The sequence below is a fragment of the Platichthys flesus genome, chromosome 8 (assembly GCF_949316205.1).
Source record: "Platichthys flesus chromosome 8, fPlaFle2.1, whole genome shotgun sequence".
Classification (NCBI taxonomy): domain Eukaryota; kingdom Metazoa; phylum Chordata; class Actinopteri; order Pleuronectiformes; family Pleuronectidae; genus Platichthys; species Platichthys flesus.
This window is the reverse complement of record NC_084952.1, coordinates 1,654,112-1,677,025: the sequence shown is the minus strand read 5'-3', so window position 1 is coordinate 1,677,025 and position 22,914 is coordinate 1,654,112. Positions and strand designations below refer to the sequence as shown.

Sequence of the window (22,914 nt, the reverse complement as noted above, 5' to 3'; positions counted from 1 at the left end):
CCTCTTCCTCACGTCTCCTCTCCTCCTTCATCTCTTCTATATCCTGTTTCCTTCCTCCTCTTCCTCTCGTCTCCGCTCCTCCTTCATCTCTCCTATATCCTGTTTCCTTCCTCCTCTTCCTCACGTCTCCTCTCCTCCTTCATCTCTTCTATATCCTGTTTCCTTCCTCCTCTCCCTCACGTCTCCTCTCCTCCTTCATCTCTCCTATATCCTATTTCCTTCCTCCTCCTCCTCACGTCTCCTCTTCCTCCTTCATCTCTCCTATATCCTGTTTCCTTCTTCCTCTCCCTCACGTCTCCTCTCCTCCTTCATCTCTCCTATATCCTGTTTCCTTCCTCCTCCTCCTCTCGTCTCCTCCCCTCCTTCATCTCTCCTATATCCTGTTTCCTTCCTCCTCTCCCTCATGTCTCCTCCTCCTTCATATCTTCTATATCCTGTTTCCTCCTTCCTCCTCTTCCTCTCGTCTCCTCCTCCTCCTTCATATCTCCTATATCCTGTTTCCTCCTTCCTCCTCTACCTCTCGTCTCCTCCTCCTCCTTCATCTCTCCTATATCCTGTTTCCTTCCTCCTCTTCCTCACGTCTCCTCCTCCTCCTGCCCTTCTGTGTCTACCTAAGCTCAGCTGTGATCATTATTGTGACAGCTGAACTGTGGAGGAATCACGGTTCACTTGTTTAATTTTCAGAGCGCATGAAGCACCTAATGTCAACAAACACGAGTGAGGGATGAGTGTGTGTGTGTGTGTGAGAGGGTGATGAGTGTGTGTGTGTGTGTGTGTGTGTGTGTGTGAGAGGCTGATGAGTGTGTGTGTGTGTGAGAGGGTGATGAGTGTGTGTGTGTGTGTGTGTGTGTGTGCGTGTGTGTTGGGGGATTACAGCCTCCCTGGATATAATTATACAATCCTTCCACCTCACGCAACACACATCATGTTTTCCTCCTGAATCTGAAAATCTCTCACAGCCAGAGACTTCTTTCACTTGTCATGTTCAACGTGTTCTCTCCTCTTGTGGTTTTCAAAAGATACTCCTGAACCTTGTGGACCCAGCTCACCTTGGGCAGGGAGGCTCTGGAGCCGGAGCTCTGCGTGGTCATGGTCAGCACGGTGGTGATGCCCAGACCGACCCGGGCGGGCGCGGCGTCCATGTTGATCCAGAAGGAAACCCAGGACAGGATGACGATGAGCAGCGAGGGGATGTACATCTGGATCAGGTAGTAGCCCATCTGACGCTCCAGGTGGAAACGAGCCTCGATGCAGGTGAACTTACCTGCAGGAGGAAGAGGAGGAGGGAGGAAGAGGAGGATTAATACTGAGAGCTGGATGACAGGGAGAGAGTTTGGGAAGGAAGAGAAATGCATGAAGAGAAAAGAGTTGAGTGACTTGATGGAAGTTATTGAGTCCAGGACGAAGAAAATAATAAAAGAATGAGAATTATCCAAATGTCATTCTGGCAATTTAACCTCTAAAGAAAAATCAGAGTCACATTAATCTGTGTGAGGAAATGAACCAGATGAACCGACTGAGGCTTTTCTAAATTAGTCCTTTGTCCTTTAAGACACTGAAACTAATTCCACATTTCTTCTGTCCATATTTCTGCTGTGTCACTTCTCATTGTCAGTTGCCAGTTAACTGTAAAATGTAATGATATCTTTGAATATGTGCAATTTAGTTCAGATTTAAATGTGGCTTCATGGGAAAGTTTAGATCATGTGAATCAACAGTTCATATGAATCTTAAAGTTTCAGAACAAAGTCCAAACTAACATTTAAGCGACTGTTTTACTTTAGTGGAGAAATGAGTGATTTTCCAGTTTAGATTTATTCTGATGTGCAGTGAGTTTTTTACAGACTTAAGAGATGCATCCTCCAAAAAACTATTATTATTGTAATGAGAGGACTGGAGTCAGATTCATATTCATGGAGTCACGTCTCCGTCTCGGTGGGTGTCCTCTCAACGCTGATCTCTCGTTTTGCAAATGACTGAATTTGCAAAGCATTTTGAAACACAAAAGAAAAATAATAATTCTGGTGTCGATGTTTAAACTTCACTCAAAGGCAAAAATGCTCTTTCATCAGTTTCCCTGAGGTGGTGCGGCTCCATTAGTGCTCGTGAATTCACTGATATCATCCTGTGAAAGGCCAAATTAACAGAACACTGACAGTCCCCGGGAAAAAACGTTCACACCCACACACACACAGACACACACACACACAGACACACACACACACACACAAACACACACACACACACACACAGTGCATGTATGTGCAGCACGTTCTCTACTACATCATTATTACTATATCGATCATTAACTGCCCAGCAGAGCCGTCTGATTCAGTATCTTTCCAACGGACACTCGGAATGGGGGAGATGGGGGTTGGTCCACAACCTTCTGGTTAGTGGACGACCCGCTTTACCCTCTGGGCCACAGCGGCCCCATTTCTCTATACGTCTCTAAACCTGTTTTTATGGAATATCATGACTGTGATGGTGGCAGTTGATCGTGTGTTATGATTACATCTGGATTACTTAGATATATAACATAAACAAGTATTACTGAGAACACCTCTATTATCATCACTGCTTTTATTTTGTATAAATACTTTAAACATTGATACACATTTGCATTTATGTTTGACACAATCTTTTCTCATGTTGTAAATGTGTTATTTTGTCAATGTGCTGATACTGCATGTTTTTTTATTCCCTCTCCTGCTGAGGGTTAAGAACAGATGATGTCCCTCCTTGTTAAGACCTATGAGATAAATTGTGATTTGTGTATTTTGGGCCGTACACAATAAAATCCATCATGTGCAGAGACTGTCATTAAAATGGCACAAAGAAAACGCCATAAAACCAATCAAAGACGTTTATCGACTGTGTGATCGCATCGTGAAAAACATTTCCCGTGCGTAGGCTGCAGCCCCTGAGTTGTTACTGGAGGAGGAACGACACAACAACAACCAGTGTCTCTGCTCTACTGGTTTCTCCTCACAAGCAGGACGTCAGGGAGGAGATCTCCAGACTCAGACGAGAAGTCAGTTTTACAGACGTGAGGAGGGAGGAGTCGTTTCCTCGGAGCCTCCTGACACCTGTGCTATTAGATCTTTTCCAGATATCAGCTTCTTTCCTGAGAAAAATACGTGAATATTTGAATCCCCCCCCCGGTGTCAGCTCTGTTTTTTTTAACGTGACCTTGTGGCGTTCCGCTCTCAAACTGCACGCGCTGTGTTCGGAGCGGGGGTGCAGTCGGCCAGCAGCGGCGTTCGTCCTTGTGAAGCTGTGAAGGGAAACGCACAACGGGTGTTTACGCTCACAGCGTGTTGTCGTAAAAAAAAGGGGGGGGGGGGGCAGAGAGATAAGGAGGGATTGAGCTTCACCTCCTTCTGTTAATCTCTCTGCTCCTGTTTTACTGCAAGACGCTAATATGCAACAGAAGAACAAAAACATCCCGAGTGGAGCTCAACACGATGTGACGCTGTTTTTTAAAAACTTGAGCCAATCAAACCTTTAGAGTCGAGTTCCTGTGGCTGCGGGTTGGATGCATATCACTGCTCAAAGCCACAAATACTAATTTAATTCATGTGTATCTCGGAGAAAATACAGATGCTACGTAGAGAAATGAAGAGAGCGTCCGCAACAGAGATAATTAAATGAAGTCAAGCTGCAGTGGGCTTATTTACATCTCAGTACAGTAACAAATGTCCCTCTCCCTCCTGCTGTAATGTAATGAGCGCGCCGGGCCTCCTAATAAACCACAGCGGAGCCAGAGAGCGAGATGGCCGACGATCCATTTAATCAAAGAGGATCAATAGAGAGGCAGCCTCATCAATTAGAGTTAACCCTAAAAGACTGAGAGAGGAGAGGAGGAGAGGGGGAGAGGAGAGGGGGAGAGGAAATGTGATGTTGCAGCAAGAGGAAAGAGGGATGAAGGAGGGGAGGAAGTTGTGAGAGGACGGGGGGGGAGAAAATGACAGCGGCAGCAGGCGGATGAAGGGAGGAAGAAAGGGAGAGAGAGAAGGAGGAGAGTCGATGAGGTTGCACTTGATTTATGGCTGTGATACACTTCAGAGCTTTTAAGTGCTGTCCATATTTCCCATCTGATAAGAAGATTGAAATTATTCAGCCGGGCCTCTATCCCACTGTGTGCGTGTGTCTCTGTGTGTGTCTGTGTGTGTCTGTGTGAACACACACATTACACCAATATGCATGATATAGCTCTACAGCAGCTCCGACCATAACAAACCCCACAGCTCCACCCTCCTTTACTCTGAAAGTTAAACTGAACCCAATGAAAGTGCTGAATAAACACGTCGAAATAAACTGAGTCCAGTCACAGGAGAGCAAAACCAATGCATCTGGTTTCTGTGCAGACTGATGAATGTAGTTCAGCCTTTCAGTCGCTCCTGTGGCCCTGAGCCCAGTTAGAGCTTGTAGACCTAGAGTTCCTGCAGCTAGGAGCGTGTTAGCATGTGTAGAATTATTCATATATTCATACTGTGTGTAGCTTGATCATAGTGTAGGGATTAGAGTTAGAATAAGAGTTAAATTAAAGTTAAAGAATGTGATTCATGTGAGTGTTGGTTAAGGGTTTGGGTGGAGCCATTAGTGTCTTTGTGTGTGTGTGTGTGTCTGTGTAAACACGTCCTGCACCCAAACACACAACAAACACATCAGCCAGAAAACAAAAGTGTCCCGCAATGCAGAAGAAATCGTGATTAGTATTTCAAACATGACTTTTTCTTTGTGTGTGTGTGTGTGTTTGTGTGTGGTGAAGGGATGGAAATAATAAACAACACAACAGTAAGAGAGAAAGAGAGATAGAGAGAATTACTCTCTCTCTCTCTCTCTCTCTCTCTCTCTCTGTGTGTGTCTCCAGAGTTACAATAGACTGCAGCTAATAAATCTGAGGGAAAACGACAACTTAATTCCCTTTTAAAGTTTGATTGGGAGGCAGCGAGGCATGTGCACGCTAACACACACACACACACGCACACACACACACACACACACACACACACACACGCACAGACACACACACACACACACATCACAGGGAACGTGCACAGTCACAGAGGAGCAGCATGGCTGGAGAGTAATGGGCCGGAGATGAGATGAGAAAGGGGGAGAAACAGAAATATGGAAGGAGAGAGAGGAGAGAAGAATTGAAGAATTCACATTAAAGACGGTTGAAAAGTCAGATTTGACAGAAAAGAAGCAGATTCTCCAGTTTCAGCCTCGTGCAGCTTCTGGTTTAATGGGACGTTAATGGTTTTGGATGATTGTCAACGCTGTGACGCAGCAGCAGCGAGATATGGAACCAGTGGAAGAGTCATTTGGGTTTTTGAAAAATAATAAGAAACAAATCAACCTCAGAATTAGCAAATCATGCAGAATATGATAATGCAGAGTCAGTATTCTACTTCAGCAACATGTAATAAATATCAGTGGGTCGTTGAGTTTGTTGTGGATTAAACTGTTGATCCTGTGTCATGTCGTCTTCTGACAGGAAACAGACCATAAAAGGAGTGAACCACGGTGTAAGATCGACTCTATGTGGAAACATTTTAAATGCATTTATAACAAAGCTGAGGATTATCTCCTCATTGTGCGTGCAGATGTGTGTTTGCATGATGGTATGGATTATGTTTGCATTTAAACTGGGCCTGTGTGTGTATGTCTGTGTGTGTGTGTCTCTGTGTGTGTGTGTGTGTGTCTGTGTGTGTGTCTCTGTGTGTGTGTGTGTGTCTGTGTGTGTGTGTGTGTGTGTGTGTGTGTCTGTGCTGCAGAGTCGTGTCAGAGCTTCTCGTCTGGAGGTGGATCGTTCATCTCCTCAGTGGCGACAGGAGACGTCGACCTCAGTGTGAGTGATGGTTCTGAATCTGAACTAATCAGCCAACTGCACGTACACACACACACACACTCTCCCCCCAACACACACACACACACACTGACCAGTGGCTTGATAATGTCCTACAAAGTTTGTTTTGCTTCACTTTTGTGTGTTTTGATTAGAACGACAACCGTCTGAGCCAAAATAAAGACGACAAATACCCACAATGCATCTGATCCTGACGTTGTGTTGTGTATAAAAGTCAAAGTGAGACACTCTAATGAAAACAACCTTTATGTTTGCTTTGCAAGTTTTAGGTTAAGTGAGGTAAAGAAATATAATTTAACTAAAAAATGTCACGTCGCTTTAACTTTACACTGGAAATTCTGCTTCTTATTTTTCCTACAGAAACTTAAACGGTTCCAGCTCTGCCTTCAGAAAACCTCTTATATACCCAGACTGTGTATATATACTCTATATATATATATATATATATATTTAATGTTTTCTCTGGAGTGAGAACTGTGGAGTGGTGAGGTGAAACCACACAGATGGTTCCAGCCACACTCTGACGACCTGCAAGGAGAAACAGAGCGTGGCGCCCCCCCCCCCTCGCTCGTCTCTTTCTCTGCTGCAGCTTGATCTTCACCTCTGTTTTCACTTTCTACTGCTTTCTCTTAATCCTCCCCATCTTTTCTTTTCGTCCCCCTTTGCTTTTCTCCTCCTTCTCCTCTGCAGTTCTCTCTATTTTTCGTTATTTTCTGCATTTTCTTTTCTCAAGTTTCCATCTTATCTCTAATCCTCTTTATCTTTGACCAATTCTTCTTTTCTGTTTCCCTCTTATACCTCAAATCCTTCATTTCTTTATCCTGATTCCACATCTCCCCTGAAAATAAACGTTAAATCCGTGGGTAAATAAAAGCAGTTATTTCTGAGTATGTATTCCCACCTCGGTGTTGTTTCCCTGTTATTTCCAAATCGTACAAACTTTCAAATGAAAAAGAAAATCCTGTTTCTGACTCACAGAGGAGTTCAGCAGCGTCTCCAGGAAGACACACGTCTCTTCTTCTCAAAGAGGACGTGATCACCTGATCTGAATTTAGATCAAACCCTCCCTTCATTAGAGAGAATCACTACCTAGTTCCACTTCCCTCTGTTTAACTAAATCTGGAGTTAGAGAAGAACGGAGGAAACATGAGGATACGTTATAATCTCATAAGCAGTTATTGTAATTCCCCTGATGACCACAGGACGTACGTTTGTCAGACAAAATATTTTTGTCCCTAAATTACGACGTGAAACCAAAACTAACAGATCAAATGAAACTATGGAACAAACATGAAGCTTCAGACTCTGAGGGAGGAAACGTCCTGAGAGTCGAATCCACTGGAACTGGGTAAAGCTATGAAACTGGATTAAACCATTATGTTGCTGGGATAACTGGGATAACAATAATAATGATATCATATTGAATAAAGAAAGAAAGAATAAAAAAAGTCACCACACGATAATCTTGAAAAATGACACGATTAAGAAGATGAATTGATGGATGGGAGCTTCACAGGTGATCGGTGCTGGGGGGGGGGGGTGTCTCACCTGTGTTGTAGTGCTTGGTGCAGTAGCGCAGGTCCTTCTCCTCTTTGAGTAAGAACTGAGGTAGCGTCAGGCCTTCGTGCACCTGCACCGCTCCCTTCTCGTCCCACTCGAATATGAGGTCGTTCATGGTGTAGCCGACTGGGGGAGAGAACAGGAAACAGGAAGTCAGACCGTTATCACCTGAGTTCATCACATCGAGCTGCGTTCAAGTGCCAGTGGGAAGCCGGGACGTTCCCTCACGAAGCATCACCTCTGGAGGTGGAAAGATAATCCACTACAAATGATAATAGTATTTTCCTCTGCCGTAAACAGACTCTAGTGTTCAAACCTCTGTGCTGCCCCCAACGACTCAGACATAAACACGTGACGACTGGATTTTTAATTTTCTGCCTGAACTGTTCACATGAGGAAAAATTCCCATCTGAGGAGCTCCAGGTTGAAACCGTCTCCGAGCGGCGTGGTCCTTCGTTCCGGTTCCTGGTCGCGTCCGTTTGAAGCTTTGGAATCGAGTGTCAGCGCGACACCAGCGAGCCGTGTGCGCTTCTTTGTTCGGAGCTCAGTGACCCGACAGGGAGAGAACAGAACCGTTTGAAAGTCAGCTGCTCTGATTCCTCTCACGTCTGAGCAGAGAATGAAAAGGCCACGAGAAATCCATATCATATCTCTCCCCCTGCCAGCTGCTCAGTGACTGATGCCTCCTCATACCCTCAGTGTGTGTGTGTGTGTGTGTGTGTGTGTGTCTGTGTGTGTGTGTGTGTGTGTGTGTGTGTGTGTTTACTCACAGCTCTCCAGCTGCATGATGCACGTCTGGACGTCCATAGGGAAGTTCTTCAGATCCATGGGACAGGCCAAGATCAGTGTTATTCTGCAAAAACACACAAACACACAAACACACACTTTAAAATATTGAACTGAACATTTGAAACCTGAAACTCAAAGATGTTTCCTGCAGTTTAAACATCTTGAGGACAATAGTGTATAACAATCATATAATAGAATATTGATGGCTGGACCTTGGTCTTTCTGAACTATGATGAGGTCCCGCCCATACAAACACTCAACCAATCACCTGAGTACCAACTGTCAATCATGTTTAAATATCATTAAATAAACAATTCAAATCTAAAAGAAACAGGCTCCAGAATGAATTCCCTCTGTCACACAGAGAACATGTCTCTCTGTCAACTTCCTTTTCCATGGAAATTAATGGGAAAACCATTTTTTATAACTGATTTGATGAATTATTGAAATTAAAGACTTTCATTAAGAAATATTCACGATTTAAAACATAACAGAAATTATGACTGCTCCATGTCGCACATTCGATATTTTAGATTTGCAAAACTAGTTTATTTAAAATCAGGGACACTAATGGAAATATAATTCAAACAATGATTTATAACAATATTTATCAAGTTTTTATCTATTATTTTAATTAGTGAATAATGTTTTGTGTCTGCAAGTCGTCAGAATTTGTAATTTGTTGTATTTAATGCCGTCACCATCTGACAGATGTTAGCTTTACTTTGTTATAATTATAAAATCATCAATAATATTTTAATTCTGCTTTAAAACATAATAATTAAATAGAAAAGTACTCTTATCTCCCAAATTTGAAAAAGTAAAGTCCATGTATTGGCTCATCTCGAGGTTTCAATCGAATCACAAGCTCTTGAATTTTCCTTGTTGTCAATGATAATATACTTTAAGTGGAAGATGTATTAGTATTTTATCTTTATGTTATATTTACTATAGGTTGGTATATGTGGTTTTCATTTAAAGCTGGTTTCCTCAAGCTTAACTATTCATATCAGAGGGCTGTGCATCTTAAATATGTCCTTTAATACCAGTTAGCGTCATCTAATTGAAAATGCTAATTGTTTAATTTCTTAGTGATAAATCGTGGTAATCAGGGAGTTTGTTAAAGTTAAAGTTCCCTCTCCATTAATCACCACAACTGAACTAATCTCTAATCTGTTACTTGAGACTAATTAAAGCCACAAACTAATTTCACAGATATGAACCGAGCTCCTGTTCAGCTCCTGCAGAGTCGGATCTGTCAGATTCCACCGAACGGGCTCCGTCCTCCTGCTCCAACTCGACACCCGCTGGTACACCACACTCGTCCGCTCGGCCCCGTGTACCAAATAAACTTTGCCGCGTCGGCACATCGTCCGAGTCCCTGACAGAATGCTGAATGTGTATAACACACGTAGTGTCGTCTCTGCAGATGCTCCACTTTCTCACAGAGGAAGATTCAGGTTTCTGTCGGTGGCGTCGTGACTGCACTCGCCACATGCTGATACAGTTAATGCCTTGCACGGCTCCCCTGAGAGCTTCAGGGGGAGTTGAACCTCAAACACTGCAGGTGCTGTGATGGGGTTACAATAGAAATCCTACATATCTGTTGCAGGATAGAAGGTGACCTTGAAACTAACAAAACAAAGTCAAAATAAAGAAGGAAATACAATAAGCCTCATATTTTTTTGGCTTTTAACAGTTTCTGTTTCTGTTCTACATCTGGATCTGATACTGAGGAGAACTTAAGGACGTGATGAATCCTACATGAGCTTTAAGAAGCATATAACAAAGTTTGGTTGATATCAGTGAAATTAGTTTGATTACTTGAATTACTCAGATTACAACAATATATGACAACGCAATGAAACCTCAGTGCATTGTGGGAGTTATTAAATAAACATGGATGACATGACAGCTCCGACATGTGGCGGTAAAACATCTTGATCGCCCCCTGGTGGCTGGCTGCAGTATAAGTCATAAAGCTCACCTCGTCCAAGTTAGCAGAAGGAGACTCTGAGAACAAGTCTAATACGATTTTTGTTCCTGTTTCTGTTAAGTTTGGTGCAATAACGATGCTCCCGATAAAGGACACTCTCAGATTTAATCATCATCAAGACCCCAAATATCTTATTTGTTTTTAGAGAAAACTTAAATTCTGCAATTCTTTCAAAATCCACATGGGAGCAAATAACATCTCAAAAGAATCACGCTGATCAACCGACGGCTCCTCCGGATGTTGTCAAGTTAAAAAATGAAAGTGCGGCATTCATCCCTTCTTCCTGATGATATTTGTTAGAGTCCAATCTCTCTCCTCCTCCTGCCGGACATGAAGGTGAACACTGAGGTTGATAACGCATCAGACTCGCTGCTGGAATACTAAGAGGCTGAGTAGATTACCCCGGCTGCTGCTGCTGCTGCTGCTGCTTCTCATTCGCCCCTGAGCTGAGGCAATAACAGGAGGCAGCGGCGAGCTAAAAGGTTTGTCGGGCTGAAGGCGGCCATAACTCTTGGAAGAGATGTTTTTCAGATGCAAAGAGAAAAAGTGGGAGGAAGTGGAGCCGAGGAGGAAATAAAAAACTCTGCAGCAGAGGATGAAGGTGGAGGAACGCAAGGAACAGGAAGTTCAGATTGTTCCAAACATCCCTCCTTCATCTGTTCATCTGTTTCTATAATGTTTGAATAAAGGAAACATGTTCTGCTCACACTCAGGGTGATAATTATGATCTGTGTTGTAAAATGTTCAGTAAACACGTGACTTTCCTCAAACTGTCCACTGCTGCAGCTCCTCTATTCAGCCTCTGTCTGAAACCTGCTTTGTTTTCGGGGACGTGGCAGCTGGACTGGCCGTGCATTATGCAAATGTGGTAAAACGTGACACTCATAAAAGAGCGGGAATCAAACCCCCACTCACCGGATGCTGTAGAGCACGTTGCCGTTCTTGGAGATGCGCAGCAGCTTGTTGTCGGTGGTGACCTCGTGGAAGTTCGCCCCCTTCTCGTTGGCGAAGAACAAATCGGGTTTCCAGATGGAGTCCAACATAGAGGGGTCGAGGTCCAGAGAGTCGTCGGGGTACTCGCTGTACGCCAGCCGGGGGTCGTTCCACTGCTGCCTCAGGAAGATGTTCACCCTGTAGTCCTGAGGAAGAGACGGGGGGGGGGGGGGGGACAACATGTCGTTAGAGGGAGAGAACGTGGAGCTCGTCATGTGTGTCGTTGAATTGAAGTTTCTTGATTTGCAGTGCGTTGACCTCTCTCTCTCCACCACAGTTATTAGTTTGACTATCATTATTATTAGAGGTTCATTAGTTGATAGTAGATTTAATTTGTCTCCATGTCTTTAAACTCTGAGTCACGACCCACTCGTCTTAAAACCAGTTGCAAACTGCAGAAGAATCTAAAACCACAGACGAGAGGGAAATTGATCCGCCAGCGAAATTCAGTCAAAACAAAACAGGAAACGATGTGAAGCATGAATCCAGGTAAGAAGCAGGGGCGATGTAAGAGACATTTGCAGGAAGAGGTTAAACCAGAGGAAAGATGAGAGTAAAGAGTCTTCGAGGGTCAGTGCGCTGCTGACTCAAGAAGCTGTAGCTCAGAGCGAGCAGCGGATCGACAGACACCAGCAGATGAGGAGATGGATGACGGGCAGGATTGTCACGGTCCGGTGAGCAGCGGGTTGTGGGTCTTCATCCATATGTCGCTCTGTGCTTCGTGTGGTTGTGAGACTTGACTGATCACGAGGAGTTGTGGCTCGCAGCACATCTGAGATCAGTTCCTCCTCAGAACTCTGAACTCCACAGACGACTCCGCTCTCCTCGATTATAAATCTCTCTATTCTTATTGTTTCACTGAGTCCCGGAGCCTTTTCCCTGATAGAGCAGTTTTTTAAAAAGGTTTATTTTGAAAGTGCTACAGGAATACATCTATTTCAACAACAGGTTCTATATACAGACGTGCAGACGGCCGTGAGTCCTGGTGCAGAGCCGGACGGCAGCTGAAGGTCGCCGGGCGGCTGCTCCCTCTTTAGTCTTACACGAGGAGATGGAGAGATACGAGTGTCAGGGAGAGATGAACACAAGACGGAGTGTTTCTAACACGAGGCTCCGACGTGGAGGGACATATTTCAAATCTCCTCTTTCAAGGATAGAACGAGACTTTCAGGAATGTTTCTGAAGGATCCTTCAGGTTAAAACAGGAGAAAGTCTGTGTTTCTAGAGACAATACTATTATTATTATAACTATTATTAATATTATACCACACGATCAATCCAACAGTCAGCCACAAATATCAGACTTTGATCTGCCAGAGTTTGTCGTTTCTTTACAAGCAAAATGTCTAATTTCTGCATTTTTATGATTAAGATGATTCTTTTAAAGACTATATTTTATGAAACGTGAAAATACAAAACAAATGCAAAACTTCTCTGGTTTCAACATTGAGGAAAGTTGTTTTCCAAAGAAATCTAGAAAATAAGAAATGAATCCCACGAAACCTCCAGCATGAAAGATTAATGACGTCCATTAAGTTGAACAATAGAAGAGGCAGAAGTCCTGAGGTGAGATTCAGTTCAGAACCTGGAGCGTTAAACTCTCATGTGATTTACTGAACATCTCCAGATGTTTGACTCGTGACTCTGCTGATCTTCACTGGACTGAATCAGACGTTCACAGATTCTGATGCTGGTTTGAAAAAGGCTTTCGTTCACCTGAAGGAGGTGAAATCCAGAATCCAGCAGAAACAAACCTCCACCAGGTGGATTCAAGACCTTCAGCCTCCACAGTTTAACTGAGGATCAATACGTCTCCTACAGGTAGGACGGTGTGTGTCTGTGTGTGTCTCTGTGTGTGTCTGTTTGTGTTTCTGACTGCTCTTCTATCTCATATTTTTAGTTTAGAAAATGTAATTATTCCAGTTATTTGCTTAGTTAGTTACCATGAGATCTGAAAGTCTGCGTGCACGGTAACAACTTTATGGAACGATGTCAAACAGCTCAGTCTGCACACAGACACACACCCAGTGAGAGATCTCATGTTATTTGAGAATTGTTTAAGGAATTATTTTTGGTTCATTATGAATCTGTGGCACGACAAATTACAAAATGGCGCCGGCAGCAGTCTGGATAACGAACAGGAAACATTGATTGGACGGAGAGAGAGCAGCCTGAGTGGAAGCAGCTCGACTGTTTGTGACTGGAACATTAGTTTATACACGTTTTTAACAAATATTCCTTGTTGTATATTAACAACTGAGAGCAAGAGAATTCATTTTTCAATCTCACAGAGACAAACACAGACGCACAAATATAGAATTCATGCTTCTCTGTCTGTATAATCTAAAGTGCCTCCTCACATAATCATAGTTTTTCCTTCTGTGTCTCTTCCTCGCTCGTCTCTGTCCACATGTCCTCGATCAGCTGTTTGCTCAGAGCTTCATTGTGAAGAGCCTTCTCACTCGAGGTGGCATTTAACTCTCCCTTCCCCTAATTGTCAATTATTCTCAGAAAATAGAGCTCGGACATTCGGTCCAGAGCAAAGTCGTCATTAGGCCTGGAAGCGTGGACGGGGGGGGGGGGGGGGCCGGCACCAGCAGGTGGCATTTCAACATTCACCGCGTGAGAAACCCATTCACATGGCAATCAGAGCCCTTCACCGTTTATCAATGTTTATTAGACTGAATATCTCACATGAAACAAATGAGCTCGACCTTTTCTGAACGAGTCGCCTTCTGCTCCGGCTCCAACAAATGATGAACAGAAAGAAATGGTGCAGGGATGAGGAGAGGGAGGGAGGGAGGGAGGGAGGGAACAGACGAGAGGGAACTAAGATGAGAGGGAACAGACGAGAGGGAACAGACGAGAGGGAACACTGATGAGAGGGAACAGACAAAAGGGAACAGATGAGAGGGAACAGACGAGAGGGAACTAAGATGAGAGGGAACACAGACGAGAGGGAACAGACGAGAGGGAACAGACGCAAGGAACAGACGAGAGGGAACAGATGAGAGGGAACAGACCAGAGGGAACAGATGAGAGGGAACACAGACGCAAGGAACAGATGAGAGGGAACACTGACGAGAGGGAACAGACAAGAGGGAACAGACGAGAGGGAACAGACGAGAGGGAACACAGAGGAGAGGGAACAGACGAGAGGGAACACAGACGAGAGGGAACAGACGAGAGGGAACAGACGAGAGGGAACAGGTGAGAGGGAACACTGATGAGAGGGAACAGACGAGAGGGAACAGATGAGAGGGAACACAGAGGAGAGGGAACAGACGAGAGGGAACACAGACGAGAAGGAACAGACGAGAGGAACAGACGAGAGGGAACACAGACGAGAGGGAACAGACGAGAGGAACAGACGAGAGGGAACACAGACGAGAGGGAACAGACGAGAGGGAACAGACGAGAGGGAACACAGACGAGAGGGAACAGACGAGAGGGAACAGCTATCATCTCAGTTTTACTTGGTTTATTCTTGATTTCAGCGTTTTACTTTTCTTATTTATGAATCTTTCCCTTAATGTATAAGTTATTTAATTTATTGATTATTAATTTGGTGAAATTATTATGTTGTGGTCTTGATTTATATTCCCAAAGAATTTATTTGAATTTACTCAAACTATAATTTCCTTTTTTGTAAAATATAGGTTTGGGTTAGGCTTTTGAAGTTGTATTTGTAACCAGATATTTATAATGATCTTCAGAACATTATGAAATACAGATATGTATAAGTTTTTAACAGTTCATCTGTTGGTGGTGAAGACGTTTGCTTTTTATTTAAATTATTCTCCTTATCCATTTAGTTTAGTTTTATTGAGATTCATTCGTATCTGTTCACGTCTTGGTACTTTTGTCTGTTTGTGTTTTATTTTCACATCCCATTAAATCATTTACGGTCTCAGCATGTAATGGTTTAACTGGACGAACTGGTCAGACTGGGGACGGGGACTGGTCCATAGAGCCTCGGCTCCTCCGGCTGCAGACAGACCGACATGAGGAGCATTAACCAGCAGCTGGAAACAGACGCGGCTGAACTCTAGGACTCAAATGAGGGAGAAGTGATGTGAGGGAGAAAACCAGCGATTCCAGGAAATAATGTAGAATTGAGGAGAACAGATAAGTGCCTCAGATCATTTGAATAAGAGCCTGAACGCTCCCTCCTCCTGTGGTTCAGAGCAGAGCTGCAGCGGGACGTCGGCATATGTGCAGGTCTCCCAGGACGAGCGCAGGTTCATGCTGGAGGTTTAATATCCTGACACGAGGCCATTGGACTGTTAAGTGCTACCCAGAAATTGCCATCCACTGCTGCCTCGCTGCCATGAAACCATTAGCAGAGGAAACGCTGTACTTACACAATAGCACACTGATTTCAGCACGTATTAAACTCAGGCAGCAAACCAAGCGTGAAAGACCGCAGCCCTCCTCCTCTTCCTCGCCTCCCTCTTCCTCCTCTAACAACAACGACAACAACTGCGACGTCAACACACGCAGCAGCAGCAGCAGCAGCCGCCATATTCTCATTCCACGCCTGATGGACATCCTGCTGCTGGATGTGGCTCAGGTAGGAGGAGGAGGAGGAGGAGGAGGAGGAGGAGGAGGAGGAGGAGGAGGAGGAGGAGGAGGAGGCAGCATCTGCTCTGCCCAGACAGAGAGGAAGGTGAGTTCTTCACCTCTTGGGGGACGTTCACAGAACCACAGATGGACGACGTGGAGGAAAAGACGCCACAGATTCGACCCGTGTGACCTGCTGCCGAGTAAAGAGTCAAACTAAGAGATGCAGTCCACGGACACATTCATTTAAACTTTACCATTTATATAAAGGTCTGATTTACATTCAATAAATAAATTATATATTATTTAAATATAAAAGAAATCTACAAGTAGTTGCGTTTAAAAGCAAGAAAGCAATTTGCAAATTAACAAATGTTCATGGAGCTTTTTATTCATTCATTTGTTCAACATTATCTCCACCTGCAGGTGCTGCTGTCATTATATCTTAAAATCCTAAGTTTTAATTATTTCAAGACTGGTTTCAGGATTTTATTAAAACAGAAATAAAGTCTTGAATCCTGACGGTAACAGATGGAAACTTTTATGAAACACGTGGCAAAAATATTCTTCATCCTTCTTTTGTTATTCGAGATTTCAAAGTAACGTAAATGATCATTAAATTTACTTTGGTAATTTGTTAACTTGATAAAACTATTAGAGCTTCAATAAAAAACATGTAGTAGTTGTAGCAGTCGGTGATCGAATGATTTATTATTCACAGAGAAAGACGAGTGTTATTTGTATAATTTTCACGTTTTAACATTTGTATCATGAGCTGTTCGGTTGAGTACTTACATAAAAATAATATTTGTCGTTTTCCCCTGCTGACATTACTTCTCTGGAAAACAGGTTGTCACAGAAAGTATATTTCATTAACTGAGTTTTATTCTCTTTCTCTTCGTATGAATGCTGATATTTTTGGGCGAACGGGTTGAGTCAGGAAGTCAGATAGAAAACAAGTGGAGGAAACTACATAATGTCTGAGAGAGAGGACACGCTGACCTTCTCAGAGACAGACAGAGAAGACGATGGTTCGGATCCATTTGTCCAGTAGAGAAGCTCCACACGGGTAATGGTGACCACTGTGACAAGGAGAGATTATCTACCTACTATATACTTAAAGATTATATAGATCATCTTCCTGTTTGCAGCTCAGACATGAGAATGGTCTCCGGTCCGGTGTCCAACACAAACACTCCTGCTAAACACGTCCTCCGTCCCCCCGGGAGGGAGGGGGGGGGGGGGGGCCTAATTCCTTCACCCTGCGAGATTCACCTGAACATCCACTGGTATCAACAAAAGCTCCCAACTGAGCTCCCAGCAGGAGGTGAGAGAACAAGGGGGGGGGGGGAGTAATACTTTAAGTAACACTGTGTAAAGCCTCTTCATATGAGGGCGAGAGAGGGAATCAATGAGAGGAGAGATACGCTTGTGTGTGTGTGTATGTGTGTGTGTGTCTGTGTGTGTCACAGAGCTAAAGAGACGTGAGGTGAGAAAGAAGAGGAAAAGAAAGTGTGTGTGTGGGGGGGAGCGAGATACAAAAGGGGCTGCACCTCCATCTGATTGTGTGTGTGTGTGTGTGTGTGTGTGTGTGTGTGTGTGTGTGTGTGTGTGTGTGTGTGAGAGAGAGGGAGAGAAAGAAAGAGAGAGAGAGCAAGCGAGCGCTGAAACAGGAATAAAGCCGTGTACCGCCGGGACTTGAACAAGCACTGCGCCATTCTACCAGCTCCATCTATCACCATGCTCCAGCCCCAGCAGCAGAATGAGTGTGTGTGTGTGTGTGTGTCTGTGTGTTTGTGTGTGTGTGTGTGTAGTCCGGGCTTAAAGTGAGAGCTACACACTGCAATGAACACCAGCCCTGCATCCAGGAGGAGTCGCCGGCCTCCTGCTCGCTCTGCGTTTCTCCCTCTTTAAAAATGGATTCACCGCTTTGATAAAAGCTGATAAATCCAATTAGTGCAGGACTTCATTTAGTGAGATAAGAGCAGCACTGACTGTGGTCCTCAGTGTGTGGGCATGCACCAGTTACCACCTCACACTGGGAGCAGGGCTTCACACAATTCCATCTAGTTACAGAGGAGAGTCGGGTCCACGGAGGCAGATGATTGATATCACACATCATCCGGCAGCATCCCCGACCATCATCGATTTTTATCAAGAAGAGATCCAGTGAGATGAAAGAAAGGAGAAACATCCAAGGAGGAGAAACGGAGGAGGAGTGGCACCTCCTTCTGGAGCTCCAGCTCTCAACTCCTCTCCAGATAACGACCCCTCAAGTTATTTCTATAAACAGCAGATTTGAACCAATCGCTTTTCTGGAAACCTTAAAAAACCAACATTCAATGAGAGATCTTGAACAAATGTCCCTTTTCTAAATACCCAGATGAGTTTGAAAAGTGTGAATGTGTTTTGTTATTATTGTTGTGTATTTGTTAACTATTAAAACCAACTCACTGCGACAACAACCCAACACACAACCTGTGGAGCTGCTTCCAGACGTGACCTGAGGCTTAGTTCTCTGGACTTCACCCACAGCTCACGTCTGAAAACAGCTCATGTGGATCTTTAACCACGTTCATGTTGTCGTTCATGCTGTCGTCACAAATGCAAACAGACACACACAAACACACACACACACACACAGACACACACTGCGGTTCAGTGTTGCCATATCTGCTCTGGGCCTTGTTGCTCTCTGAAGGTTAATGGTTCAGTTATATTCACACTAATGGATTTCCGGTGTAATGAATGAGCAGAGACTCGCCACCGATTGTGTTGTTATGCAAATGGTGATGCGCTCTTTTCAAATGAAGTGCTGGAGCCGGGAGACGCGCTCAATGAGGCGGAGACGTTTCCAAACACTCGGAGGGGCGGACGGCTTCTAATGTTTGAAAGGAAAAATAAAAAAGAAACTTGGGATGCGGTGAACATCAGCGTCGTTTCAATTAATCGCATTTTTCAGAGGAAAGAAATGACTCGGGCTGAAATGGAGCCGCGACGAGATGTGACAGTTTCTATTAGCTGTCCAATCATCCACATCTACACACAGACACACACACAAGTGATGCATAAATAATGACAAACACTGCACATCACGTTGCATTACAGAGTCATACTCAGAATAATTGAGCTCACCATTGTTGTTTCGGCGATGGACCCAAAACTGTTGATAAAAATGTTGCAGGTGACGTTGACCGGCGGACCTGCAGAGGGCGAGAAGAGAGGGAGACACACGGAGAAGTTCGACTTCATCAGAACCAGTTTGCAAACAGCCAGAGAGAGAGAGAGCAGGTGAAAGAGTTCAGAGAAGAGAGAGAGAGAGAGAGAGAGAGAGAGAGAGAGAGAGTTGTCGAGTTGTGTTAATGTCGACAGGCGTTCGATAACTTGGTCAGGAAAGAAAAATAATCAACAAATATGACTTCACGACTGATGAGTCAGTTTCAAGCTGGAGGAAACTTTAGACGCTTCTTCACTTTATGACATTAAACTGTTACAGATAAAAATCATTACATTCGAGAAAAGTTTTTAGCTTCTGAATGTTCAGAAGTTCACCAGCTGGTCTCCAACTTTATAATCATCAAACTGTAAAAACTAAATAATGAGCTGAAATGTTAAATCTGTGGGTTTGTCACAACAAGCCTCACTTCTCACTCTGCATGGATTCATTTCATCTATTGTTGATATGATAAATATGATATTTACTGTGAGGAACCTGCAGAGACGCCTCAGATGCATCCAAACTAACTTTCACCTTCTCAAACCTTCGAACAAAGCTTCGGTCGGCTCGGTTGTTTCTTCGCTGATGAGCAAAATAAATATTTGAAACCAGCAATAAGGTCTGAGATTCTTTCATCAAGCTTCAAGATACAGGTTTAAAAACATCGAGGGACATAGAAACTATAAAACTTATCCTATAACTGAGGGTTCTGCAAAAAGTGATAAATGGATATCACAGGTTATTTGGTAATTGGTATTTTTCTCAAAGGTCAACAGGAAGAAGAAGAGTTCAACGTCTCTAATGAAACATTATCTGATAAAGAACATTGTATATAGTTAAAAGTGGATAAAAGATAGAGATCCTACTGTCAGACCTTGTTTTCTAATGTATTTGGAAGTGTGAGTGTGATCGTGTGTGAATCTCCTCGTGTTTTCATTTTGTTTCTGTGTGTGAAAGCGACAGAGAAACACTGAAGACAACAGGAAGCTGAACAAAGTGAAACCGAGACTCCGGGTTCTGACTGAATAAATGATTCTGTGTTCGGTGCTTTAACGCTTCATCAGTGTCCAACGACACGGCAGCGGCAGGAAGTTCGTTCCAGAGTCGCTGAGAAGGAAAAAAACGTGTAAACACCTCATTACAACCTGAGGAAACTAGAAAGGAGGAAAAATCTATTTCACATCCGCTCTCCAGACTTAAAAAGAGCCGTCGGTCAGAATCCATCACGAGGCTCCAGCGTGCGTCCGCTCTCCCCTCAGAGGCGAGGCGCTGCATCAAGGTGGTTTTCAGACGAACCAGTCAAGGTGAAAGTAAATAGCGTTCGGGCCTTTTGGCGGCGGCTCCATTGATTTGCTCTATTACCAGGTTGTACAAACACAAATGTGATTACTCAGCGGCTGGAGTGGCGACACGGTGAAGAGCGTGGAGGACGCTCCTTCCTCTTTCAGCCGCTGGACACGACTTCGGCCTTCAGAACTTAATCTACGTCTCTGAATGCCCTTTTCCAAGAAGGCGAGTGGTTTGACCCGGAGTGGATCGACCCAACGAGCTGCAGAAGTTCATTAAATCAGCTAAATGAACATTAGGACACCATGTTAATAAATCTTTGAAATAATCAAAGTAAAAAGTGGTTTTGTTTTTATGTTTTTAGCTTTTTCCATTATTTTTCCATTTCGCTGAGGGGAAATGAAATGAAGTAAAGTTATGGAAACACAGTTATGAAAATCATCTAAGCCTCAGACTGGAACTCCTGCAGCTGTTTTCCAGCACCTCGCTCTGCCTCTTTCCTCCGACCCTCCTCAGAAGCTCTCTCAGCGTGGGGGAGCTGTGCTGCTTCCTTCCGGAGGCTCAGATCTTTGTTTGGAACATTAAAGATGCCGAGTGGAGAAACGCAGCCCAAAGAATCCTGAAGGGCTTTGCATCGTTTAGGAGATAAAAACTAATGTCTGCTTAATGAACTGCTGTTAATCCTCAGTCGATAAAAAAATACACAAAATCCTGATAATACTCTCTAATGATGTATATTCAGTACTTTTCCATTCATCACTAAAGAGGCATTAGGCTGTTACCAACTAATACTTCACTATAATAGCTGCTCTGCACCGAGCCCGGGTCCGAAAACGCAGCTCTGCACTTTCCATGCAGAGAAACTTATTAAAATCTGTGGACAAAGCATCATTATGAAGCTATTGTCTGGGGAATAATTAGATCATTGTGCACAAATCCAATCTGCGTTTCCGTTAATCCCATTATTCATAATCCTTTCATCATCATCGGCGGGAGAAAACGGTTTTTAATATTCGGCTCGGTAACGAAAATGCAAACGTCCAATAAGTCAAGAGGTGGTGATCGTTATTCTGAAACATGTGGACGAGGCTTTAGTTCAAACTGTGGCTCGTGCAAACACTCACACACACACACACACACACACACACACACACACATCGACTTTGTGTTAAATGTCTGCGGCTAAACTCGATGTATAATTCCACTCGCCGGCGGCGACTGCGAATGAAGGAAGGGGTCTGGATTATTTTGATGGCCAATTACTCTCCCTGTCACAGGCTGAGGAGAGCTGGAGGCCACTGGGGGGGGGGGGGGGGGGTATCATCTGAGAGTCTTTCACACACACACACACTCACACACACACACACACACAAGCATGCAACTGTGGTTAAGCCATAGTGGAGTATCATAAGGTTGGAGATGCACTGTAAAAAATCATTAAAGTTGCCCGCAGGCGCTCGTTGGCTACGTGACTTCCATGTACAGAGTCCAATTAGAACAAACAATCGATTACTCACAGGCCTGCACGATGACGGGGGAGGGGGGGGGAAGCAATAAAGATGCTATATAAGTTCTAGATATTAAATCAACCAGGTTTGTTTCCAGTGGCTGCAGATGAAATGAGTTTGTTCCAGAGAGAATTGCTGCAAACTGCTGCTGATGGAGAAAGAGGGAGAGAGTGAAACCTGCAGAGTGGAGGACTCACGTCGGAGCGGTGGAAGCTTCCTGTTTGCTTCAGCCTCTAACAACACTGCTCTGCTGCAGCCTCATTCATTGCATGAAACTACAAACATGGAGGGACTTGAACCACCTACTTTGTTCTGTGTGCGTTTCCAGACAAAATGAACGACATCACATTTACATTTTCCTCCGCGCTGCTATTTGTGAAGCTGACGTATTTTTAGTTTCCACAGATAAACAACCGGGAACAGTTTCTCCACTTGCACCCGAACCCGATTAGGATGAATCTGAAGAAACTGAGAAGGAAACTGAGGAGAAACGCAAATGAGCCGATTAAACTCAGAGTCCCTCAAAGTCCTGGATTAACAAAGGTGCAGAAGAACATGTGCTAACGTGCACAGGCGGCAAAACAGGGAAAATTAACAAATTAATATTCTATCAGCACATACACGTCCAACAGTCCCTTAAAAACTCCATGGAGTGTAATATAACAATATAGTAATTAAAATTATTCATGTTTAGAAAACCATGGAATATGACTGGGTTGTGTACAAACCAGAGGGTTTTAGAAGATGGAGCAGGAAATAGGAATATTTCTTCCTGACTCAATAACTACATCATTTAAAGTGAAATGTTATTTCACTTGTGTAGAACTTCTCTAATCTTAACAACCACTTGACTCTATAAATCAAATTCACCCATTCACACACACATTCATTCATTTATATATGCATGTATAAATATATATATAGCCCTTCTCAATCATTCACATAGGCACAGCTGTCAGGAGCAATTTAGTAATCAAAGTCTTGCTCAAGGACTCTTTGACATGCAGGTTGAAGGAGCCGGGGATCGGACCACCGACGAATAGATGAGGGGACGACCCACTCAACCTCCTGAGCCACAGCCTCTGTGTGGTGTCACGTTCACAGAATCGGATTCGAGTCTCAT

General features: G+C 43.9%; 1 protein-coding gene across 1 annotated transcript in view; it reads right to left on the bottom strand.

Annotated features, from left to right (window-relative positions):
* glra1 (glycine receptor, alpha 1) overlaps positions 1-19,105 on the bottom strand; it is a 35,652-nt gene extending 16,547 nt beyond the window's left edge. Inside the window, exons 1-5 of the mRNA XM_062393835.1 lie at positions 18,915-19,105; positions 11,139-11,362; positions 8,209-8,291; positions 7,427-7,564; positions 1,050-1,264 (exon numbers count right to left, since the gene is read on the bottom strand). Coding sequence (XP_062249819.1) covers positions 1,050-1,264; positions 7,427-7,564; positions 8,209-8,291; positions 11,139-11,362; positions 18,915-19,031 — 777 coding nt within the window. The 5' untranslated portion in view covers positions 19,032-19,105. The remainder of the gene's footprint in view (positions 1-1,049; positions 1,265-7,426; positions 7,565-8,208; positions 8,292-11,138; positions 11,363-18,914) is intronic.
* Between the last annotated feature and the right edge of the window lie 3,809 nt (positions 19,106-22,914).